The 26,800-nt window shown below is 46.0% G+C and overlaps 2 protein-coding genes across 3 annotated transcripts in view; one reads left to right on the top strand and one right to left on the bottom strand.

Annotated features, from left to right (window-relative positions):
- Positions 1–6,080, bottom strand: part of TDP2 (tyrosyl-DNA phosphodiesterase 2) — a 190,790-nt gene extending 184,710 nt beyond the window's left edge. The window contains exon 1 of one of the 2 annotated variants that reach the window (XM_069613619.1): positions 5,767–6,080. In XM_069613619.1, coding sequence (XP_069469720.1) covers positions 5,767–5,952 — 186 coding nt within the window. In that variant the 5' untranslated portion in view covers positions 5,953–6,080. The remainder of the gene's footprint in view (positions 1–5,766) is intronic. The other variant, XM_069613618.1, reaches the window with a different exon arrangement.
- Positions 6,081–6,762: 682 nt separating this feature from the next.
- ACOT13 (acyl-CoA thioesterase 13) overlaps positions 6,763–26,800 on the top strand; it is a 179,232-nt gene continuing 159,194 nt past the window's right edge. Inside the window, exon 1 of the mRNA XM_069613617.1 lies at positions 6,763–6,974. Coding sequence (XP_069469718.1) covers positions 6,888–6,974 — 87 coding nt within the window. The 5' untranslated portion in view covers positions 6,763–6,887. The remainder of the gene's footprint in view (positions 6,975–26,800) is intronic.

Here is a 26,800-nt window from a genome sequence, read left to right as displayed (position 1 = left end):
GACGACTTCGCCCCGATCGCTAATGAAGCCTTCCCCCTGACCATTCCCTCATCCCACTGAACCATCCCTCCAGAGGAGGGGGGAGTAGCGTTCATCTTCAAGTCCCTCTTCCACGCCTCAATCATCGACAACCAACCCTCCATTCCCTCCTGCGAATCTCTCCTCGTTAGACTATCCCTCTCCCTGTCGTTCTCACACACCTTCCTAATAATTTACAGGCCCCCTGGCTACGATAGACAATTCGCAAACAAGCTCTGCGACTATATTGCCACCCTTCAACTAAACCATCCCAACCTTAACCTTTCTTGGATATTTCAACATATGGCTTGACATCCCCACCAACCCTGACACACTCTCTGGTTGGCGGTTTGGACGCAATTAACCTCCAACTCCTCATAAATGGCCCGACTCACTATAAAGGACACACTCTTGATGCCATCTTCAGCTCCACCTCCCCAATTCATTTAAAACCCCCCACCTCTATCCTCTGGTCCGATCACTTCATTCTCCCGTTCGCCATTCACCCACCTGACCCACTTCCCGTAATCGAATCTGAACCCCCGAATCTACGCAAATCCTGGAAAAAACTAATAATCGTCCCAGACCTAGACGGCGCACTCCTCCAGTCTCCACCATCTACCTGCCAACTCAACAAACAACTAACCCCCCCCCCCCGACGCTTTCAACGCATGGCTCAACGCACCTCTGATGCTGCTCACACCCCCCTACAAACCATCAACCCGCCGTGGCCTCTTCCCCAGGTGGTTCACTCCTGAGTTGAAGATCACTAAACAACTATATAAATATCTAGAATGCAAATGGCAGAATGACAAAACCCAGGAGAACAGGACCATCTTGGCCCAACACCTTTATCAGTACAAAGCCGAAATCCAGAAAGCAAAAAAAGCCCACTACAACTCCCGAATCCTAAACTGTAAAAACCCAAGAAAAGAACTCCACAAAATCATCTCCGAATTCACCAATCTGACATGCATCACGACCATCCCAACCCCCTCACAATCACTGTGCGACTCACTCTCCCTCCACTTTTACACCACAGCTCTTGACAGAACAAATACCCTAGCCACCAAACTGGCTCTCTTACATCCCCCAAGCAATCCACCCCCCATACCAGCCGGCCCACCAGCTGCGACCAATATGCAACCAACGTTCGAATCCGTTAGTCCAATTTCACCAGAACAATTTCGCAAACTCCTATCTGCCCGCAAACCATCTGGATCGCCGCTAGACCCTTGCCCAGCCACAATCCTCAAAGAAATTTTCGCATCCACCTGCGCAGGAGAACATGCAAGATCCATCATAAATACCTCCCTTTCCTCTGGTATCTTTCCCGACGCATTCAAAACGGTTCACGTCAAACCTCTTATTAAAAAACCTTCGCTCGACCCTCTCGAGCCCAAAAACTACCGCCCCATCTCAAACACCAGATTCCTTGCCAAACTCATTGACCGAACTGCCTACCCAACTAAATGCCTTTGTCGAAGCCAACAATCTCCTAGACCCCGCTCAATCAGGTTTCAGAGCCTGTCACGGAACTGAAACCACCCTAACCTCCATTTGGGATGACCTTAAAAATGACTGCTTACTCTGCGGGATGCGCAGCACTAATCCTTCTTGACCTATCCGCCGCCTTTGACACAATCAACCACTCAACCCTCCTAGACCGCCTCCACTCCCTAGGAATTTGTGGAACCGCTCTTAAATGGATAGCTTCATTCCTCAAAGATCAGTACCAAACAACGATACTCTCCACCTATACCTCCCAAGCCCGACCACTTGACACGGGAGTCCCACAAGGAGCATGCCTATCCGACCTCCTGTTCAGTCTCTACTTGATCACCCTGCCACCAATAATTCGTTCGCACAACATCCTGTGCTACAACTATGCCGATGACACTCAATTAATTCTAAAACTAATGAACTCAAATCCCAACTCCCGACCTGACCTAGCCTCCTGTCTCGTCGACATAGAACTCTGGATGACCTAAAGCCACCTCCTGTTAAACCCCTCCAAGACAGAAATCATGGTATGTGGCAACTCTGAACTCCTTCCGCACCCACTACCCTGGCCATCCGCCATGGGCAACTCACCGACCCCCTCCAACTCAGTGAAAAATCTTGGATGCACCCTAGACTCTGACCTAACACTCTCGCGCCAAATCAACAATGTCTCAAAGTCTTGCCACTACCATCTTAAAACCCTTAGGCGCATCTTTCCATATCTCTCCTTTCCCAACAGACTCTCTGCGGTAAAATCAATCGTTATATCAAGACTAGACTACCAAACCCCCTATACCTCGGAGTTCACGCGTACCAACTGAATAACTCCAAAGAGCACAAAACGTGGCAGCCAAATTGCTACTTGCTCTCGGCCCAAGGGACCACATCTCCCCAGCCCTTAAGACGCTGCACTGGCTTCCAGTAGCCCAAAAAGTGACCTTCAAAACCTTGTGCATCTCCCATCAAGCACTGCATAAAAGCGGACCTCAATATCTTCAAGACAAGCTAAAATCCTACCACTCCCCATGCACCCTAGGATCAAGCTCAGCCGGTCTCCTAGTCATACCGAAGACAAACTCAATCAGGTTAAACAGATCATCATTCTCAGCCTTGGCCTCCACGCTATGGAACTCACTCCCACCCCACATCTGCCTAACTGAGGATTTAATGTCTTTCCGCAAACTCCTGAAAACATGGCTCTTCCCCTAAAACCAACCCGTACCAAACTAACCCAAATAGACCAACAGCAACTCAAGGACACCAACCGTCAAACCACCTGATGCGAGAAACTAACAGCTAACAACCCCTAATATAAACTAGAAGGGCAAACAGAATTAAATTAATAAAAGTAGATCAAAGCAGCGAAAGGATCAATATGAGTAAAACCTTCGGAAACAGTAAAGTAATTTAAACTCCTGAAATGAACAGAATGCATGCGGAGTGAACTAAATGAATGGCGCGGACGAATTAGCTAGAATGGATAAATCAGGTAGGACAAAGGAATGCGCTGAGTGGAAGAATAGCATAAAACAGATGAATGTCCGGAACGGATGAGCGTACAGCGGATAAGTGTGTAGAACAGATGAATACGTGAAGCAGATGAGTATGTAGAGCACATGAGTACTGATAACGGATGAATATGGAAGTACGGAGAGTGTATAGATCACTGGAGCAGATGAATGTACAGACCTGCGAATGCACAGAGCAGATGAGTGTATAGTGCAGATGAGTGTATAGTGCTGATGATTGTATATGGCGGATAAATAGAGCGCACAAGTGGATAGAGCGGACGAATGGAGAGAACAGATGAAAGTATAGTGCGGATGAGTGTACCGAGCGGATGAATGTATAGAGCGAATGGATGTATAGAGCGGACGAGTAGATGAGTAGATAGAGTGGATGAGGCGGATGAATGGACAGAGCGGATGAGTGGATAAGTGTACAGTGAAGATGAGTGTACAGAACGGTTGAAGGTATAGAACAGATGAGTGTAGAGATGAATATACGGAACAGCATAATGCTGTTAATGCGTGTAAAGCACAAGTGCCTAAAGTGGACGAGTGCGCAGAGGGGACGAGTGCACATATGACGAATGAGTATATACAGCCGATGAGTATATGGCGGAAGAGTGGATAGGTGTACAGAGAGAATGAGTGTACAGAACAGATGAAGGCATAGAACAGGTAGAGATGAATATATGGAACAGGATATTGCTGTTGAATGCGTGTAAAGCACGAGTCCTTAAAGTGGATAAGTGCGTAGAGGGGACGAGTGTGTAGAGGGGATGAGTGCGTAAAACAGGTGAACGCATAGTGCGCCCAGTAGCCGCTCTGTGAATTTAGAAGTGTGCCCAACAGCCTTGCTGAATCTAGAAGTGTGTCCACTAGCCGCTCTGTGAATTAAGTAGTATGCCCAATAGCCTATCTGTGAATCTAGAAGTGTGCATTTAGAAGCTGAATTTAGAAGTGTGCCCAACAGCCGCTCTGTGAATTCAGAAGTGTGCCCAATAGCCTCTCTATGAATTAAGAAGTATGCCCAATAGCCTCTCTGTGAAAATTGAATATAGAAATCTACCCAATAGCCTCTCTGTGAATTTAGAAATGTCTGAAAGGGCATGTAACCCATCATATCTCACCAACACGCTTACTCTCTCCTTACATCACCACTCAAATAGAACACAGAGATACTATGACACCATTCGGTATAACTGTTCTCATATCAACATTCGCTGCTCAGTCCACATCATTCTAAGTAATCACTGCTGGTTACACACCCCCCAGCCAGGCGTTCTCCTCAGGCCTAACGCAGCCACTTCCGATCTGGATAAATCCTGCCAGAACGAACACATACCCCTGACCTCTCAACCATCACACCTTCCGCTAGAAAGCAGCTATTACACGGATACCACACGAGCTGTACACATACCCGGAGCTCACACGCACCTTATTGACTCTACTTTCTCTACTGATATGAACTTCCGTTCCCAAGGGCGTTCAACCTACCAGCGCCTTCAGACCATACCAATGGTATATGAGGCGCTATGTAAATGCAAAATAACAATATACAAATTGGGACGTTTGCATCACTTACTCAGCACAGACCTAGCTTCGGGAAGCAACGGAAAGCTTCACAATCATAGGGCGAAGAACACAGTGAGGGAAGCAGAGAATAAAAAAAAGCAGGCAAGCAGTCTACAAGCATTCAGGAGGGTAGGCAATGGGGAGCAGGTCACCAAGTCTCATGGCGGGGGGGGATGCAGGGTGTGTAGACCTAAGTGTTAAGGAGGAGCATTCCTTGAAGAGGACGGTCTTGTGCTCTTCCCTGAACTGTAGAAGCAACGGACAAGCCTGATGTTGACAGGGAGGAGGTTCCAGAGTCTTGGAGCATAGACAGAGAAGGCCTGTCCTATGGTACTTTCCTTCCTGCGCCATTGTAATTCAAGTCTGTACATTTCCTAACTTCTAGTGGATAGCAGACCACCAGAGATGTTGAGTTGCTCAGCGAGGTAGCTTGTGGACTTCAGGCAGGATGACACAACAAGGTTTGAAGATGATACATGCTTGCAGTGAGAGCCGCTGCAGTTCAATGAGGTTTGGGGGTGACATGGTTACATGCAGGACACATTTCATGAGTGCCAGGGTAGTCGCCAGAAGACCTTCTACTTGGCTTGCACAGAGATCTAACACAGAGTGTCCCACATGTAAAATGGTCCAGTTTTGTCATTTTTTTGCCCTGTGTATGTATGAAAATGCCATCTACCACTGTTACCAAAAAATGTGGATGGTGGTGGCGCAAACGACACCATATGGAACCACACAAACTGCAGGCCACTCATGGTGTACTACCATGTCTAAAGGGTACCGCAAAACCATTTTGAAAAATTGGGGCCACCCTATCCCCACAACACTTCTACTGCTCCTAGCTTGAAACTCATGCTTGAACATATAAAACTTGATTTTACGTCACAATTAAATTGCATTTGCTTATTTTGGAGTACTTTTTAAAATATGATATGCATTTGTAAAGCAAAAAGCTTGCACCACCTACTGTAGGTTTCTTAGCATGGAGCCCAAGCAAGTTAAAAAGAACAACAGTTGCTAAATATTACTATTTGTGACTACAAAAAAGGAACAGGGAAAAATGCAAGCCCCACCCACCCCCTCGTAGCTGGCATAATATTGTCACGCATGCAAGAAGAGAATGCCTGGGGTGGAAGGAGACGATGGCTGGTAAGCGCGCACATACTTCCATGTGCCAGTCGTTCTCGGCCAAGTAGCACTGCGCCACAGCAAGGTCGCAACTGGTGATAGCTGAAAACTCTGCGCACTGTTGGGTTCTGTCCCGGGCAAGAGATATTTCCGCGTCTTCCTCCTTCCCAGTACATTCTGCAGCTGACACCCCGGCCTCAGAAATCAATAACTCTCCAGACATATCTGCCAATTTCTGCAAACAGCCAAACTCCAGGACAAAATTAAGCGCCGCCTACACAAACTTGCCACTGGTAACATTGTATATACCCAGATGAAGCATGTGACACGCCCCCTTGACGTCATAGTGGGATAATAATCAAATGAATGACATTCAAATACTGAAAACATGGCACACCCAGATGGACATAGAAACCGTGCATTTAAGAATGTCCCGGCTGTGCAGTACATTTCTGTGGGGAAACTGGTGGCCATCTTGCAATGTAAGTTTCCGTATTTATGTGAACATTAACACTTAAAACATTGTGACTTAAGTTCTTCATATAGTCGATAAAAACATTTTTAGAAGTATCATTTTGGGAAATAAATCTTCAAAATGACTATAGGAGTTTTTCTTTTTTAACTTGGTCTTCTAATTCGCGTAAGAGCACATTCCCACACCAAAATGGCCACCACATGTGCCTAAGGGAAACGTAGTGATTGGGACGAAAGGTATTTCCTGGGTTCGAAATATACATTATGAGTCATGACAGTGATACTGCGGGCACAAATACAGCACTCAAGCAGCAAATCTTTTAATACCATGTAATTATTTACGTATTTTTTTAAAGTTCCAGATTGTCGTGGAATTATCAACGTTTTATCAGAAAAGAAAACGGTCCCTGTGTTAAGTCTGCTACGCGGCTAATATTTGAGAGCATTTTGTACATGTATGTGTTAACTAGAATTGTAAAGCATTACCTAAAGCATTCCTTAATTAATTGGTGTTTACATGGCCGCCCATCATAAGTATAACCGAAAACGCTAGCAGTGCAAGATGGCCAGGTGGTGCATCGGCCGTATAGTGAACTGTCTTCCCCAGAGCTTTCGTACAGCTCTGAAGGTCGATGCACAGAGTGTGGCTGTTGAACGGGAAACTGCAGTGATCAACCAGAAAGCATGAGCTCCAAACTGTGCACCAGCGCCCTAAGGGAGGCTGTTAAGGCTTTGTGGCAACCGCCAGGCTTTGACCGAGTAATGAGCAAGGTACACAGTATATACCAGCAGCACTCTATAGATTGTTTACCGTTAAAAAAATCTAAGAATTTTTTTGTAGCAGGTACTTAGGGGTAGATAGAGTAGCAGCAGTGACCAGGGACGCAACGAAACCTAACTTTTTAGGGGTACTAACTGGAACTGGGTGGGGCTAACTTGGAGGCTCCACTCCTTCTGTTCCATGCCCAAGAATCGCTTGGTTTGAGGACCAAGAAGACCTAGCTCTCAACCATTTATGTTGCAAAGGCGGGTGAAAACACCCGATTTTATTTTTGGCGGGTGAGAGGCCCATTGAATCGAATGGGCATGCAAGAGGTTTGGCGGGTGAGTCAGATGTTTACAAGGCGGGTGACACCCGCCAAAAGCGTGTGAGTTGGGAGCTATGAAAATACAATGGTAAATTATAAAGCAACGTACCAGTAAGAATGAACATGTAATTTGATTTAAAGACATACACATTTATTTGCTTTGATAATTTGTATATGCCATGGACAGCAACTTTTGAAAAAGATTCTTTAAAAAAAAGTACATTGTACACCCTACCACTTGTACATATAAGGTCTTGCCACACTAATAAGTGTCTACACTGACTGTACCTAAATACTATTCTAGCCACATAACACGTATGCCGAAGAAAAAGCAAGTGCGCACATAAGCCCCCTACACTTGGGGAAAGTGCACATAATATGGTTATATGTTGGCTCCCATCCGTGGGGAGGGGGCTGATGTGAGCATTTGATTTTGCCGAGGCAGTGGGGCGATGGAAGTCTTGAAAGTAGCAGCTTTAAAGTTTTACTGCGTTTGTGTGAGTACATTTTTCAGTATCTGTACAAACACAGTAAAATTTTAATTCCGCCAGTTTCAGGAAAAAGTTTCCCTCCTCACCTTTCTCCCAACAGCAAGTGCGCAAAGGTGCAAACTTACTTGTGCAGGCAGAGCCGGCCTTATGGGTGGGCTGCCTGGGCGCCCTTCCGGGTCGCCCTGCCATTAACCCCCCCACCACGACATTTCAGGGGAGTCTTTCAAGGTCTCCCACCAGCTGGCCTGGTGGGAGAAGGCGTGGTAGGCGCCCTATTGAAATTAAATGCGTAGGGAGCTGATCAGCACTATTTTTGTTTTGGTGTCCAGGGTGCTCTGGCCGCCTAGGCCGGCCCTGTGTGTAGGGGCATCTAACTTCTTTACACATTCCAATGAGATGGTGAAGATTCAATGTTAAAAGCATTTAACTCTGCCATTTACCTCTGAAAGCACCCACTTAAGGACTGCTGTGAACGTGAGCTGTCAACTATCCCCTCTCTACACTTCTAATCACTTCCCTGGCATGCAAGTGCTAACCCCGCATCACGATTTGAATTGCCTAAAAATGTATGCATGTGCTAACAGTGAAATGCTTTGTGTTAGTAATTGTAGGGCCTGTATTAACAAAGAGAACCCAGGTGCCGTTTAATGGTTGTGCCCTTTTCTGTCCAGCCACGCATGGCTCTGTAGGTCAGCCAGGTCGAGTGAACATAGCCCAAAATTTGGGGGTGGGGAGGCTAGAGCCCGATCAGCAGAATGGTGTTGTGCCACTGGCAGTGACCCTTGTGTGTGCAAGGGACTAAAGGAAGAGCAGGCCCTCTCCACATGCTCAGACTTTAAACATCACTGTGGGGCTTTTGCGCTTCTGACGTTTAAGTAATGCACTGCACACGTGTCTGCTTACTTCACCAAGCATGAAGACCTCTTTTATTTTTATTCATTGGATGAAGAGCATCAATAACACATTTACAATGGCAGAGGCGTTTCCAGAAAGGGTACCTGTATAATAGCACCTAGACAAGAACAAGTGGTGAGCCACTTTACCATGGTCTGAACCAAGTGGAACAAAGAGCAAGCACACAAAAAACGACTTACAAATGCAGCATTAATCTGGAGGGTTGGGGGGCACAAGTGCTGTTTACTAAAGAGGAGTACTCCGCAAATTTACAAAATTACATTATTATTACGCAGCACTTGGAAGGCGTGGTGGGGTCAGCATGGACGGCGTCGGGCCGTTCATCTTTTTCAGTTGTAAGAGGCCTTGAGCCTCAGGGGGCCTTCAGCAACGGCCCCCATATTGCCAGTCCGCAGTCTTACAACACACATAGCTCTGAACCTCGTCTGTGCCGAGGGCGGGTGAAAACAGAAAATAACTTTTTGCGGGGTAGGGACTGGGCGGATGTGTGGACAAATTTCATGGCAGGTGACACCTGCCAAAAGCATGTGAGTTGAGAGGTCTGAACACAGCACTATATTCCTTTATATATTACTTTTGTTCTGGGGCTTTCAATGCACGCTTTGCATAGCTCGCCTTACAAGCTGCGTTTTCTGGATCCCTTCCGGCTCTCACTTCCCTCAGGGTATACAGAAATGTTATCGCCCTGTTACCTTTCATCACTGGTTCCTCCATATCATCCACTTGCTGACAAAGCAGGATTTTTAGCTTTCCAGAGCGCATTTTAATGTTTCAGCTCCCTGCTGGGTGGCTGTCTCGTGATAATCGGCGACTATTAACCCCGGCTGTATTTGTCTCCATTATAATGTATGCACCCCACGGTTGTCTCTGACTGTACCTCTTTAAGCAGGGGTGGGCTGGCAACCATCATGTTGAAATGGGCCCCCACACATCTTCAGCTGGGCTTCGGGGTCAGGTATGCAGGAGGCGTGCAGGGAGCTCCCTCTTTGGCTAGTAGGTGAAGTTTAAGCCGAGCTTTAAACATATCCACAATTGGGCTAGCTCTGTTTGTGATAAGGCAGCAGGTTCCAAAGAAGCAGGGCGAATAAGCAGAAAGAGCGGAAGCGAAAGGCGTTACGGGGGTGATGCATGGGACAGTGTGGTTTAGTGCAGAGGAAGAGTAGAGGAAATGAAATAGTGAGGAGACAGAGATAGTCAGCTAGGCACTGAGGGGCAAGAACATTGATAGGTTTGTAAGTTAGGAGAAGAGAGTGGTTGTGTGTGCGCTGCCATCAAGCATGATGTCAGTAGGTGGAAGTGGAAGATTTGGGTGGGTTGGATAGGAAGGAGTAGAGAGTAAGCCAAGGAGAAGGCACAGGCATTAGACGAGTTTGCCGAGTATGCGGGTGGAGATTAGTTTTCATAGCGTGGTGAGTACGAAATTGACCCATTTTTTCAAATGTTGAAAAGGTCAATACAAGCAGCAGCTGCAGGGGTAGTGATGAATTGTTGCAGTTGGTGGTTGCTACAAAGGGGGCACCAAGATTGCAAGCCCAGAGCGAGGAGGTCAGAGGGGGAGGAAAGGGCTTCCATTTTTGAAGAGTTTAGCACCAGCCATGTAGTGATGGGTTGCAGTGAGATCGTTGGTTCCGGGATGGCTGGGGAGACTGAGGAAAAGGAAAAGATTTGAGTGTCATCAGCAGAGAGGAAAAGTAGTGAGTCATTAGTGTACAGAGGAGGCGGAAATGGATATTGGCTTGCGAGGAGTGAGTAAAGCTTGGAGGGCAGATGAAAGCTTGTGGGGATGATTGATTAGGTTTATGAATAGGAGAGTTTGGCAGAGTCCAGTGCGGACGATAGAACAGAACAGATATTTTAGTACGTTAAGGGTCGGGTGCTGAGTTCTTGCCAATGCTGCTGTTTTTAGTAAGGAATATTTAGAGATTTGTTTTTTTAATGTTTTCATTGTGACAGCAACCAGATAAAGATCACTGTTGAGCCGCTCCATTTTGTTTGTAATAAAAGCCGTTACCAACAGCCAGCAAACATTTGCATGGTATGATTTGTAAACTGAAGTATGCATTCTTTGATGAGCTAAGTAGGGCCTGTGCTGCTTTGGTGGACGAACACATCCATGACTGGGATCTGTGTTGAACTGGTGGTCATTGGTTCTAATACCCGCTGGTTCACTCATATGTATCCCTTATTCATGCGATAGAACACATTAGATGTCATTTGAGATTGTGGTTGACATATGATGGCTGCTCCTGCACATTTCAGTCTGTACCTTACATTAGGTGAGTTTGTAAGGCTTGTGAATTATTTACTGGTTTTAGATGACTTGGAAGTTTGAGGCTGCACTTGCGCATGTCAGCATCTGCGAGTTTGGGCCTTCTATATGATGACCATACCAGGATTATGAGACTATAAGTGACATTAGATGGTATTTCTGAGGCATTGGAGACTGCACTTAGCATATAATGTTCATGTTAAAGGATATTTGTACCGCGCATTATCACCACTACAGTGGTCCCCTGGTGCTCTGGTGGTTCTGAAAAGGAAAGGGGTGAGTTAGTGGGAACGAGCGGGATAAGTTCAAGGATGCAGTGATGTGATGTTGGCAGCTTCAGTTCGGTAAACACGGTTCGCTGAGCTTGGGGGTGCTTTACGGTTGGTAGCCGTCGTGTGCTGTTTTGCAAAGCTATGTGTGGTTTGAAAACTCCTGGATATGTCCGTTTGTACCTTACATATTTAGATTTGCCTGGCATATGAGACTAAAACTGGTATATGCGGGAATATCTGTTTCTAGTAGGCTTCACTCCATATTATGACACTACATGAATATGCAGTGAAAGGTGATGCTAGTATAAGCACCATAAAATGATAGCAACTGGTCATAAGCAGGTAAGATGGCTCAGCTGGTTAAACACTCATTGCTGTGATCTGTGTTTATTCTGTCAGGTCGCAGGTTCAAATCCCGGCAAGGTCAACTCAGCCTTTTATCCTTCCGAGGTCAATAAATGAGTATGCATTTCGATTGGGTAATAATAGTATGTAAATATGTCCTATGTAAAGTGCTTTCGATTAAAGCGCAATATAAAAAAAACAAATTATTATATGCGCCTGTATTGTCATATGAAGGAAGTTTCCTTGGCCTATGATGGTTCTGCTGTGTGTAACCTTTTCATATCTTGAACCCAATGGCATATCAAGAAAGCACCATATTTGAAATATGGTTCACATCTAAAATAGTGTTTTGTCTGCTTTAAAAACTATCACTGTATTAATTATAAAATGTAGGATGTTTTCACTTTCAGTTGTGTTACCAGGGGGCATATGATATCCCTTCTTGTGACATCATCAGAGTCAATGGCCATGCAGCACTAATTCCTATGATGTCATCGGGTGTGTGTCAATTCCACTATCCCTGACGTTTTCATGAATTGACAATCCTGGTTTTGTGACCAGCGTAAAACAATTACATGGGCTTGTGTAGTGTAGACGCAATAACAAATGTTGCAAATACCCTGAAGCGACAACGACTTCATTTTTAAATGGGAAATGTAGTTTTCTGCTAGCTATGCAAATATTCTGACCTTACACGTTAGAAAGGTTCTCAACACTGGCGGCTTTCGACAGTTTAAACAGGGGCAACACCAAGCCATGATCACTGAACTTGTGCTGTGACCATAGCCTTGTGGAGGCAGGGCTGTACTCTAGGAGGCCCGGCTGGGGATTTGCTGTTTGCTCTGGGCAGTTAGGTCCCGATAGATAAAGCATGCAGTGAATCGGAGGGCCAGTCATACCTCCAAGCAAGGAAAAGGACAGTTGCTTAAACAGGCTGCTTAGAAATATCTATGCCAGCCCCCTTTCAAACCAACAAACTGTACTGGAACATGAAATATTCATCTAGTTCCCAGTTGTTGCCTCTTTAAAAAAAAAAAAAAAAAATCAGTTGCAAATTAAAGCAATTTTGTCATTGTAAACCACCCGTCAATTTCTGTAAATTTAAGGTATGTTTATTTTTTGTGTGACTGGAAACTGTATTGACATCATGCATAAAAATAAGATGTGTGACTTAATCCTCATCAAACAAGGACTAAAAGCAGGTGACGTTATCTCTAATGCCTCACTAAGGAGGGAGATAAAAGGTTGTCCAGCACTTTGGCAGTACTTTTTGACTCCTTCAAAACCTCCCAGCTATCATTTTTCAGTGTTGCATTAGTCACCCAGAGTGGAACCAGTATGCCCAAACGTGAGTGTGAGAAATTGCCATCTGGCAAGGGTGTAGAATCCCTGGGTTTTTTCTTTTAAATTCATTAATAAAATGACGTGTTAATTCTGTCTCAGAAAGGTTGACCTACTAGCCTTGTCCCCCTTTCCTAAGGTTCAGCTGAAATGCCTAGTGTACGCCTATGCCCTGCTGGATCAGTACCCTGATCTGGAGCACCTACTCTCAAGTGGCAAAGAGCAGGGCCAGGGATCATGGTGCCCTCTTGACCATGGAGTGACAGTCATGTCTCTGCAGCACAGGGTCTGCATTTAATACATGCACCCCTGTTCCCAAAATCCCATAACTATGAGAGTTACTGTCCTGGTGGTAGTTATACACTTAAAATATAAGCCATACCCGAGTTTAAGGTATGGTGGCTAGGTCCTTCCATAATTAGCCAAGCCATATCAATCTATCATATATTTGTCAGCACTGTGAGCCTAGCTACACTGTGAAAGGGTTATGTGTATTCTGGTTACAGAACATGGCCATGCCAAGTGGCGGGGAAGGATACTGGATGGCTGTGCCTCTCCTTTTAATCCTTCGTGAGGGGGTAACACCTCTCCCCAGTTAGCCAGCCTCCCATCAGGAACTGGCCAGGAAAACAGGATTCAAAGGGCACAGCTACCCCAAAAGGACTAACCTCACACCAGTATGTTGCATACTAAAAGGGCCTTTGAGGCTACTGACAAGGGAAGGAGGGGGCGGGGTTAGTTTAGACTGGGGAGCGCAGACCAGCCGGAAGAAGATTTCCACCATCTTGTTTTCTCTCTGTCTCCCTTCCTGTTCCTGCCACTTACTTTAAAACAAAGGACTTTGGCTATGATGTCTAAAGGCAAAGTCCACCAAAAACAGGGATTGGAGTCTGTGACAATTCACCAGGTCTCAGCACTTCTCCTCCAGGGGGAGCCCTTTCCTATGAGGCTAGGGAAGTGAGGCCGCTACCCAATAGTCCCCCTAGGGCTGGTAATATGCAGGAGGACTTCATAGGGAGGCACTCCCCTTCTGGGGATAAGGATGTTCACCTGTGGAAAAGACTCCCTACCGCTCTGTCACAGAACCCCCCCCCCCCCCCCCGACCCCCACGCTCATGGTCACCCTTTCATTGTTTGTTGAAACATGCATTATTGTAAAGCCATGACTGTGACAAATGTAGAACATACTGCTATGAAGAATAACATGAGAAACCAATGGCAAAGTCCTCAAAGTGCTGCAATGAGGTGGCTCACAAAGACTTTCCAGGATGGTTTTGACTTTACGCATGGCGGAGTCAACAATATAAAGTATAAAGCAAGAACGGAGTAGAGAGCTCCCATTGCGAAAGCCAGCAGCAGGCAAGTCCTGTCCGGGAGATTCAAACCGGGAGAACCAGTGATGCGGAGAAGCTGTTCCTCCAGGCGGAGGCTGCAGAGAACGGGATGCTGCTACAATGTCCCAGGAGCCAGCTGGGAGCTTACTTGCCAGAAGAAAGAAGTAATCGAGGTCTGGAAACAGTGCCAAGACAGCTGGAGCCTGCCGCGGAGACATGCAGGTGTCAGAAATCACAGAGGAAGGAACCCATGACCCTGGGAAGAACCAAGCCGTCTCACAACAGAGAACAAGGACACGGGAACGGCAGGAAGACTGGGAGGGGTCCCCAATGCCAAACCAAGAAGACATAGTGCATCAGGAGTTATTTCCCTCGTCACAGTGGTGACAACTTGAACCATACAATTGAGCCAGAGTGCATCAGGAGTTCTCTCCATCGTCACAGTGGCCAGAGAAATACCACTGCTCAAGCAGAGTACATCAGGAGTCATCTCCCTGGTTGCAGTGGTCAATCAAATATCACTGCGAAGCAGATGTCATTGAGCATCCTCTTCCTCATCGCAGTGGTCGACCCAATACTGCTGCCCAAGTAGAGGGGAACGGGAGCCATCTCCCTCATCAGAAAGGTAAATGGAAGCCAAATAAGGCTATGAGCTTTTCTACTTCCTGGAAGGAATTAAAGAGAGGAATACAACTTTACTGCAAGAGTGCTTAAAGACCCCCGTGGAGAACTTGTATAGAAGGACCAGGAGAAGGTAGTCATTCACCTGGCACTTTGTGATGCAACATTGTAGGAGTTACTTCTACTATAAGACAGAAGCAAGAAACCAAGAGAAGGGAGTCATTCTCCTGAAGAAAGAAACACAAACTTCACCTTATTTAAAGACTTATGTTTACAGGGTTAGGGTTAGATTAGTTGGTATCTTGACAGAAGATGCAGAACATTTAAGTTTGACGTACATTCTGACAACTCACTAAAGTTTTGCTAGGTTGAGACCGGGCACTTGCAGAGTTAGAAATTGAGGGGAGCTGGGAGCTATTTAGCTCCTGCTTGTAGCCTATGGGAGCCTAGGTAGCTTGAAACCAACAGTTACCAGGAGATACTTTTGGCTCTTCACGCCACCCGGTGCCTTACAAACATGTATATGTGACAAACTATAATATTTAAGAATGTTAATAAAGAAGAATTAAAACACATCTAATACACATTTAAACACAATGGATCAAAAATAATGGGCCACAAGTACCATCTTCTGGTAGCTCCAAGTTCCCCTGCTGTAGCTTTTGCCTATAGGGTGAGGTCTTGGTCAGCCAGGAGCTGGTTTTAGCTTGTGATCATCAAATCTTAATTCTGAACGCTGAAGCCCCTTAGAAGTAGGGAGAGATAGGTTTCTTTATTGATTTTAATAAAAGTGTGTAGGCCACAAGATGACACCTATTATCAGTTTCCTGCTTCTACACACTCACAGCTCTTAAAGCAAGCTTGCTTTAGTCCACGCACTGGTGTGCTTTTGCCTTTAAATGAAGGGGTCTGCCACTCCTTCTGATTCACCAATGTACTTAAGCTTTGAAGAAGAATTTGTTTGAACCCTGTTGGGAGAGCTGTCCTTTCCAAAGTCATCCAGTTGTGAGGTGAAGACAGGTAGTCAAAGGCAAGTTCTGTTCCCTATCCATTGCAAGGGCACATTGGGGGTGACCAGCTCCCGGAGCAACGCCTGCCTGTCTGCCAGCCACACTGGCACATAGGACCTAATTCTTTCTGAAGGGCTCCTGCAGGTGTATGCCAGTCTCCACCAGGTTTTGGAGCCCCAGAGCAAAGACTGCTTTTGCCCCTGAGACCTTGGAGTGGGACTCGCAGCACTAAAAAGCCAATACAGCCAGGATTCCTACCTCTTCGATGTTGAACCTCTGCAAACCATGATTCAAGCCTGCTTGAACCAATAGGACCCCCAGGAGCTTCCTTTGGAAATTGACGGCCTTCAAACTGCTGTCCTGCTTGTTCAAACCAATTCACTCTGCCCCATGCTAACTGAAGTATGTCATTGCCTCAGCTCGAACAAAGATGCATCGAGCACCTGCATTCCTCGAACCACCCGCCCTTTCATCACTAATCCAGTTGAAAGTCGACCCAACCCTGGTGTTATTATCGAACCACAACCTTCGAACACACCATCGAAACAGTTCGGCTTGCACATCCAGACATCAACCTGTCTGCTGTCATACCTTGACCGTGGAAATGAACCTGGTGATCTCCATGATCCACATTGCTTGTGTTGGGGAGGAGCTAGCTCCTTCCTGCACCCCCAAAGCGCTTTACAATTAGGCAAGACTTCTCTAAGCCCTGGAAAAGCTTTTTCATGCAAAAATATTCACACACAGGTGTGGCCAGGCGCTAAATGAAGATAGTTAGTATTTAAGTAAAAGGTGCAAATAACCATTAGCTGAATACACTTGTAAATGTTATTCTATGTAGTTTTAAAATCTCAAAGCACGGTAAAGAGAATGCAGCCTGTGCTTAAAATAGACTGCAGGCATTGCCTGGTGTTCGCTAAGGCTGACGGAGAGCATGAGGTAACTCAGCAGCTTTTTCCTGTCCATCAAAAGCCCACGCAGACTAGGAATTGGGGAATGTACATGCTCATGCCCACAATGCAACATTATATGAAAATAAGGATTTAAGGGGAATTACTGGACCAGATAAAATATGAGTATATTGAGTGAAGTATTGAGAGTATGATGGGAAAATATGTTTATAATATAGCAAAATGATGATAAACGGGAGCTACAATGTATTCTTGCATAGGCAGCAGTATTTTAAGTAGTTTGTCCTAAATGGAAACCCGGCCATGTAAGAAGGAAGACTGCAGCATCCCTTGTAAGCGAAGGACAGTTTTGGATGAGCCATGCCGGTATCCAGTGACCAAGTCAAACAGTATATAAGGCTCCTGCTTGGCAGGAGCTGGGAACGGTGAGGGACAGAATGCCATTCAGGGAGCAGAGTTGTAGGGCCCCCCCCTCCATCCTCATGTCTGTACAGATCAGATTTGTTATCCTTGCAAGATAAAGACTCTTGGCCTTAATTTTCTAGAAGGGTGAACTGTAATCTGGTGTGAGCGTGATTAGGGGTACCCGTATACTTAAGGGGTACCCCTGTAAATTGGGCTTCCTTTCACTTGAGCCTCGCTTCGAACCACAGCAACCTTCAGTTTGAATCCTGACTCGACATCTGCTTGCCATCTGGACTACCGCATCTGCTGCATTCTAGCTAAAATTGAACCTGCCAGCACAGCGCATAGAAGACTGATTCGCTGTTGCCGAACAGCTAAGACGGAGCAAATATATTATTGCCTGATGACTGCCTCCCTGGTCCATTTCTGGGCCTTAGAAACTAGGTAGGTCATTTTAATCCCTTTTGCTAGGAGAGGATATCCTCTTTTAAATAAATTGTGGTTTGTATTGCCTTTCTACCCCTGTCTCGTTACCCAGAGTGCTTCATCTTGCTTACTTTCCATCTTCCGATTTCTTTCCAAAAGTGGGTTTTTGTACTGTTTTCTTTTAGTTATTATGGCATATGGTGTGTTTAATGTACGTATATTTTTACAGAACCTACATTGAACTTTTTTTATTTTGGACTGTTGTACTTTGCCTTTTGGGTTGCTACTGTTTCATATTCACACCCCTCTTTAGAGTATAGCCTTCCCTCGGGCCACGTTACCACAAAAGGCAAAGGAAGTATATCTCTTAACTTTGCCTGTTCTTCCTCTATGATTGGGTGCACTCTTGTTTTGTAGACGTGTGAGGGCTCAGTAGGCGCTTTAGCCTCTACTCATTCTTGCACTCCTACAGGGCAGAAGTCTATTCTTCACAGTTGGTCCCAAGCCTGCAATGATCCGAGCCACATCTTACTGGTGAGGCCCAATGAGTGTAAACATGTCTATGGTTACATGTGGTCGTGTGCAGTACGGATGTGACCTTGCACTTAGGAGTGGATTGCCCCTTTTGGGTGGGAGCAAGCCTGAGTTGCATATAGGCTTCCCCCTATTGTAATGGTATGGCAAGCTGATAAATAATGGGTTGGAGAGTTGCCCAAAGTTTTTGTAACTGGTTTTTAATTAATTTAAAACCTTCCAGCCATCACTCTTCATTGTTCTGTAAGAGGTTAAAGACACATCAAGTTGGCCCATGTCAGTGATCTGCTGAGTGAGTCTAGGTTTTTAGGGTGCCATCACGTTGCATTCTGGTACCTGTATTCCTGATTTTATGATGTGAAAATGAAATAACAAGCAATCAAATACTGTAAAGACTGATGTGTGGTAAAAAGTCAGTATTTGCAAAATATCTTGCTCACATAAGGTCATTTTAGAGCTCTGATTCCTGTAAATATGCAATATTGTTCAGTGGGGTAATCTGTAGTTTCAGGTTATACACTGTATTGGAATATTTGGGACTAGTAGGATGGGGGAACCATACAACCTTTTCATGTAAACTCTGAAAAGCTAACTAATTTGAAACCCAGGTACACTTCACTCCAGCCCACACAATTACCCTTTAGGCCTACAATTGCATGTTTGGGGCAGAGCAGCCTTTTGTACAATGTCACTACAGCTCAGTCAAGGGATGTGCGTTAGGATTGAGCCCCCTTCCCCCCAGCACAGAACACTTCTTTATTGTGTCATGGTTAAATATCAAAACTTTCACAGTCAATCAAAACATACAGAGTGAAAAAACATTCTAAACATATACTCAAATGGTCAATAACATTAAGATAAAACAACCACATTTCAATAAATGAAAAGGTAAGCGATTATCTTTCTAAAAACAATGAATACAATCTTATACAAAAACATTCCAATATTAAACATTCAATCCGCCAGATTTCATAAATCATTTGTAAGTGTCATAATATCTCCTAATTCCTCAAATTATTTCTAAGAAATGTATTGATGCAATGGACAGTGAGAGAGTATTTCCAAGCATTATACGCAACCATACATTTTCACTTATAACAAAGCAGGGAGAATGAATAAACCTACCCAGAAACCTAATATGAGGGTTCTTAAGAAACTCACAGTATAGCACCAAATGCTATTCTGAGTTTCGGACAGCTTTAATTGACGCAACCTGCATCATCCTAGTCCCCAATACTTCCAAAGTAAGCATACAGTTAGTTTGAAACCTTAAAAACCCAGTTCTAAATGCATGTGATGGGGATTTCAACACATAGGGCCTCATTACACGGAAGGCTATTAGCGCCATGGCTCATGCCGGTAAAATACCGGCACCGCCTTGGTGGAAAGGCAAGGTTGGTGGGGCGGTAAATCCCCCTTCCGCCATTGCCCTTCCCCATTCCCATTTCTGCCCCATAGGGCTCTATGGGAATGGGGAAGGTGCTAATTACGGCACCGCAATTTTGCGGTGCCGTAATTCGCTCCAAGGTCCCTTAGCGGGTTGGTTTTTAACGCCTGCAAAAAGCAGGCGTTAAAGCACCAACCCGCTAAGGGACCTCGTAGTAAGGCGGTAATGGTTAACGGTCACCGTTGCCATTAACGGTGGCCGTTAACCATTACCGCCTTCCGTGTAATGAGGCCCATAGTATAAGGGTTTCACAAGAGCCATAGAAGTAGCTCTATATTCTTTATATAGTTTACATTTTTAAATTTTTTTCCCAGGTCTCAATCCTTCAGCTTTCTTTTTAAACATGAGAAGCCCATTTCCAAATCGGTAGAAGGTTCCTCTGAAAAGATTTTGCAGCTCTCCATAAACTCTGAGACAGAAGAGTCTTCATACATCCTGTAATTTCTAAATTAAACCAAGTGTCAGTGTTATCATCCCTAATTTTAAAGTACACCCTTAATTTGTTATATTTGTAGGTGTACCACCAGGAAGATAGACAAAGCTCCCTGCTGAATAACAACCAACGGGACAGAATTGGGAAGACCCAATACCACCCTCCAGAGTCTGCCCTCTAGTATCATCAGCCAGCCTCTAATGGAAACAGGTAGTCCTTTCAGCCCATAAAGAATCAGCAGGGTGACATTCATCTTATAGAATTGAAGCAATGAGCTTAAGGAGAAGAAGCAAAACATAGGATGATAACTCAAATGAGAAATATTCATACTTTCTAATTTCCAATTTGTCCTTTCCTTAATATTAGTTAAAGAGGCCTCTGAAGAGAAAGAAAACCCGAAATAAATGAGTCCCCTGACCTCGGAGCTTGCCCTCTTGTTTAGCTGCCATGTTAAATTATTACAGCTACTGTTCTTATTGTAAATCAATATACATGATTTACTGGGGTTAATTATCAATTTATTAGCTTCCACAAATTTACCAACTTCGTTTAATGCTCTTGAATCAGTGTGTATGGTTGAATAAAACAATATCGTCTTCATAAGCCAGCCACCCCACCTCCAAGGACCCCAGCCTCGGAGGGAAGGTGGCCATGGATTGTAAGGCCAATGCAAGATCAGTCATATATATATATATATATATATATATATATATATATGATAAGGTCAAGGACAAATCCTTGCCATACCCCTTTCCTGGCCACAACTTCACGAGACGGAGCACCCTCAGAATTCAAACATACAAAAACCTTGTTATTGGAATAAAATAATGTAATCGTATTTAAAAGCCCCCTAGGATCTCCCAGCTTGTCAATTTACTCCAAAGCAGGTCCCTGTCGGCCCTGCAAATGCTGCTGACATGTCCAGACTGCAGCATTATAGATAGGGGATCCCAGGTCACCATAGTGTACAAATCTTACCATCTCCAGCATATGTCTCATCTACCATTGGAACCTGTGTAAGGGCTGAATCTGATGGGAGTTGGAGATGCTGACTGTAGATAACTGGGATATGTCTTTGTAAAAATCCATCGAACACAAGAAGTGGCTGCAGTGAACACCCCTTTGAACACCTTGGCGTTGGTGTGCACCACGAAGAACCAAAATCCTGAAGTGCTGCTGGTAATGGGCACCAACTCTACACTGTTTGGTACGTTAGCCAAGCTTTGTACAGAAATGGCTGGCCCACAGATTGCCTGAACTCTGAAGATGCACACAGCCTGCCAACAGGCCTAAAGAGATTCATGGAGAAGTGTGATCGACCTAAAGGGCTCATATGAGATGTGACCACCACCAATCATGGTCAACCTGAAATACCACCTGGCAAGACTGTGATGGTACCTGGCTATGCAAGCCTCCAAGAACATGACCATTACAGAAGGTTGGCGATGGAGGCTCCCGAGGGCGAAGGCATGCTTGGAGGTGTGCTGGTGCAATGCACGCTAGTGTAATGAAGGTATTGATCCAGCAGCAGACATGGGGGTGCACCTACCAATTGCAGGATTAAGCGGGGTGGGCCAGGACATCGCCAAGGGAGAAACAAGGGGGTCATGGGGAGACTGTAGCTAGCCCCACGGACGAAGCATGGAGCGGAGCAAGGGGGACTCTCTGTATACAGCACAATATGGACACAAGGGAACCTGCTGCACAAATACGGGGAAGGCAAAATCGCAGGTAAGCACACTTCATGGGGGCACCGCAAGTAGGCCTCAACCTGTAAGCCAGCTTTGAGCACACGGCCTGTACAACGTGACTGAGGGAGGGAGGACGCTGAATTCAGGCTGCTCGTCTCCAGCAGACTGCAGCCGCTGGAAACCGCACAGAGCGATACAATCAAGGTTGGCGAGCCAACCCGACAGCTGCATGTGGGAGCTTGGGAAATCAACCTTATCCAGAGAGGCACTCTCATAACACCACAGGCAGTTTCAAATCGTCCCTTGGCCAGCGAGTATGGGAAAATGGATGTGGAATGAAGGGGCGCTCCAAGAAGAGCCAATCAGCCGGTACGTTTTGGTGTCCCTGGAAAGTAACAAGCCCAGAGTGTGTCGACAATAGTGTTCGCAAGGGTTATCATCTGACAAGTGCGTTTTGAATGTCTTCCCTTCCCACTAGTTCAGGGTGTCTTGTGTTCCGTCCTTTCTGGTGCGGGCCAATGGCAGATGAATAAAGATCTGGAGGTCTGCACAATTATGATATTTCTAATTGTAAACTGTTTGCGGGGTTGAGCGGGAAGCAATGTGGTTCCACATGGGGAGGGATGAGCCGATAGAGGGCAGGTCTATTTGCTCCAATAATGTCTTCAAAACATAAGTCTAGCTATAGGGGTACGACCTATTCTAACCACTCAGCTTCATGAGAATTGAGATGATGTGAAGTTTGAAATGCAACTGGTTCTTACTGTAAACACGTATTAGCAACATAAAAAGTGATGTTCACTATGAGCCAGTTTGTCAGCTCTCATCAACCAGTTCTGTTCCACTGTGCTGGTTGGTTTGTGCTTGCCCACCTGTAATGAACAGCATTACTTCTTGCCTGGTGTACGCTCCCTTTTGGACTAATACTGGTAACTTGTTAATTCTGAGCCTGAGAGGACCACTGCTACACTTGTAACTGACAATAGACAAGGGTTGAAGAACATTAAGGTCCCTTTCACGAATATAACAGTCATACAAATCCCAGGGGGCCTGAAGATTGCACCATTCTATCTCACTGACTCAGTGGTCAGGCAAACGTGGCACAGAGCATATCTCTGCCATTTGATGCTCAGAAGGTCAACTTTGGGGACTTGATACTGTCCGAGCAAGAGAAGGAACATCTGCGCAGTCAGCTGCTGCTCCGAGCCAAAGTATTCTCCACCAGTGAATGGGATCTGGGTGAAGCACATGGAATGGAGCACCACATCCAGCTAAACGACAGCACTTCATTCAGAGAAAGGTCAAGGCTTTTGGCTCCTGCTAATGCGGAGGACATCAGACACCATCTTGAGGAACTATTAAAAGACGGGATCATTGGAGAGCCCAGAAGTCCTTATGCTTCGCCTATAGTGGTAGCACGAAAAAAGAATTGTGGTGTGCGGCTGGGCATAAACTATAGGCTCCTGAACGGTCCCTGATCAATACACTATGCCCCGAGTAGATGAAGCCATTGACTGTCTGGCCAGGAGCAAGTGGTTCTCAGTTCTTGATTTAGGAAATGGCTATTATCAAATTCCTATGCTGCAGGAAGACAGAGAGAAGACTGCTTGGGTTTTGTCAATTTACCCCGGATGCCCTAAGGGATATCGGGGGCTCTGGCCAATTTTCAATGATTGATGGAGTGCCCTGTGGGCAATATGAATTTACTGGAGACACTTGTTTATCTGGATGATGTTATTGTCTTTGGAAAAACCCTAGAAGAGCACCATCATAGTTCTAGATCGTCTTTGCCAACAAGGGTTGAAGGTCAATTCTGCAGAACCACAGCGTGAAAAACATCGGCCGTGACGTGTTGGCTGAAGGAGTTAGTGTGGACCCTGCCAAGATGGAAGCACTCGGAATCTGGCCAAAGCTGCAGAACCTGTACAATCCTGGGGTTCTGCAGTTACTATAGAAGGTTTGTGCCTGGGTTTGCCAATATAGCCCAGCGGTTGACCGACCTGACCAAGGGTTACCTGGCACGCAGAAAGAAAGGCCTTGCAGGAAAGTCAACTGTGATGCTCTTTATCAACCCAGAGACCTTTGGACGGCTTTGAACCGCTGAGTATGATCGAGCATTTGCCTAGTTGAAGAAGACAATCACAGAAGCACCCGTACTGGCTTATACCGATCCACAGCTGCCCCATGTACTCCAGGTCGATGCCAGCCTTGGTGGATTGGGCAGAGGGCTATATCAAGAAAATCAGGGTGCCATCCGACCTGTGGCATTCACCCATCGTTGACTAAGTCCATCTGAAATGCACTATCCAACCCCCAAGCTGGAATTCCTGGCTCTTAAGTGGGCACTGACTGAAATACTCGATTATCTCTATGGAGCACATTTCACCATACAAACAGACAAACCGCTGACCTACATCCTCAAATCTGCCAAATTAGATGCCACAGGTCATCGCTGACTGGCGGTCATATCAGTTTTCCATTTCCAGTTAAAATACTGCACAGGGATTAACAATATCAGTGCTGATGCTCTTTCAGAAAGGCCACCTTCCAGAGAGAGAGAATACTCTTTATACCAAGAGACGACATTGTTGGCTACTGTGAGTGCGATTTGCTTGAATGAAACTCTCCGACCTACTGAATAAACTTGTCTCATAGACTTTCTTGGAGGGACTGCGAGAGGAGTTCCCATGAGTTACTGTGATGCTACCAGCTTAATGGCTCCAGAATTACCAACCTGACCAGAGCCGAGTTAAGACAAGCGCAGTTGAATGGTTCTGACCTACGTGAGGTACTCGAAGCAAAAGAGAATGGAGCAGAAGGACCACCTAACCTTAACAGTGTGGCAGTCCGACAGGCTTACGGAACTCAATGGAAGACTCTAGTGGTAAAAGGTAGCGTTTTGTACAAAGAAAGCCAGGTTCAAGACCGTCCAATTCACCAACTGGTGCTTCCTGGCTCACTCTGTGAAGTGGCACTTCGAGCTCTTCATGACCAGCATGGGTATCTGGGAAGTGAACGCACGCTGGATATAATTCGAAATTGGTTCTATTGGCCTCGGTTGGGCCTGCAGGTGAACAACTACTGCAGAACATGTGCCCGTTGCATCACCAGGAAGTTGCCTATCCGTCCGGCTGCAGCACTACAACATCTACAGAGCTCTGGACTAATGGATTTAATCTGTGTTGGCTTCCTGAGCCTAGAACTAGACCGCAGTGGGATCCAGGACATACTAGTGGTAACAGATATTTTATCCTAGCATGCCCAAGCCTACCCCACAAAGGACCAGAAGGCAACCACCATAGCTAAAGTACTTTGGCAGACTTTTTTTGTAAAATATGGCTGGCCTGCGCGCCTGCTATCTGATCAGGAGGCTGATTTGGAGTCTAAACATATTAAGGAATTGATGCAATTTGATTTTGGTGCGAAAGACAAGGACATCCCCATATCACCTTAAAGGTTACGCACCGGCCTAGCGATTTTAACCGCATCCTCCTGAGCATGCTGGGTACCCTGACAGATAAGGAAAAGTCCCAATGCACCCTGCATGTGTCTACACTAGTACATGCATATAACTGTACACAAAATGACAGCACAGGTTTCTCGCCCTATCAGCTCATGTTTGGGAGGGACGCTAGATTACCCATCGACTTGTGTTTTGGGGTTTTCTCAGATGGGATTGGAGTTGAGAGCTTCTGTAAATATGTTAAAGATCTACAGGAGCAGTTAAACCAACCTCATCAGTTGGCTCAGGCTGTGTCTGAACACCATGCTAATGCAAACAAAAAGAAATATGATAGCAAAGTCAGGTTTCAGAACTTGCAACCTGGGGATAGGGTTCTCGTCTGAAGCTTTGGAAAAAAGGGGTAAAACAAATTGGGGGGATCGCTGGGAATTTCGCCTTTACCTCATTGGATGTCAGTTACCTGGTCTGCCTGTGTTCAGATTAAGAGAAGAGGGTAATCCTTGGTTTGTGAAAACTCTCCACAGGAATTACCTACTAGGAATTCAACCAGTATCTGGCACTCCTTGCCCAGCGCATCGCCGCTCTCTGCCCTAATTTCCAGTGCTATGCGGACGATACCCAACTCATCTTCAGGCTACCCTCAGCCTCCCCCTCTCCTTCCCTCATCTCTGACTGTCTGTCTGCTATCCAAGAATGGTGTGCCGCCAATGACTTCTGCCTTAATGCCAGTAAGACTGAGATTCTACTCATCGGTACTCCCACTCCCTCCTTCCCTGCAGCTCTCTGGCCTGCCTCCCTTGGCCCCCTTCCTGCTCCTACCTGCAAGGCAAAAAACCTTGGGGTCATCTTCGACTCCACACTCTCCTTCTCTCCTCATATTTCTGACGTCGCCAAGAGGTCACACTACCAGCTGCACCTCCTCAGAGGTATTCTTCCCTTCCTCTCCTTCCCCCAGAAGCTCACTGTCTCCCGAGCCCTGGTTCTCTCGAAGCTGGACTACTGTAACAGCCTCTATCTTAATCTGCCTGCCTCCACTCTCCGCCCTCTGCAACTCATCCAGAACAGAACTGCGAGACTTGTCCTTGGCCTCAAGCCCAGGGACCGTATCTCTCCAGGACTGAAATCTCTACACTGGCTCCCAGTGGCTGCGAGGATACAGTTCAAAACCCTCTGCATTGTCCACAAGGCCTTCTGGGGCCTGGGTCCTAAATACCTTCAACTCTCTCTTCCCAAATATCTTCCTTCCCGAGCCCTTCGCTCATCCGCCTCCAATTCCCTCAGGGTTAGCCGCTTCTCGAAGCAACGAGCTGGGGGTAGATCTCTCTCCGCGGCAGGGGCCTCCCTCTGGAACAGCCTTCCTGCCTCCCTGAAACTTGAGGAGAACCATCTCCGGTTCCGGAAGCACCTCAAAACCTTCCTCTTTGCTTCTGCTTTCTCTCTCCCTCTCCCCTGCTGAACAGCTAATTAATTCCTCACTGAAACTGCACTGATCCTGCAACTGGACCACTCTAAACGGCCTCGGTCCTGGGCCCTGCCACTCTCCACTTGCACTGATGCCCTGGAACCCCTTTGCACTGCGGGACTGTCTCTGTTTCCCTACA

The sequence above is a fragment of the Ambystoma mexicanum genome, chromosome 5p, assembly GCF_040938575.1.
Source record: "Ambystoma mexicanum isolate Mex_15411 chromosome 5p, UKY_AmexF1_1, whole genome shotgun sequence".
Lineage (NCBI taxonomy): Eukaryota > Metazoa > Chordata > Amphibia > Caudata > Ambystomatidae > Ambystoma > Ambystoma mexicanum.
The sequence above is the reverse complement of the archived record's forward strand: the minus strand, read 5'-3'. Positions and strand labels throughout refer to the sequence as shown.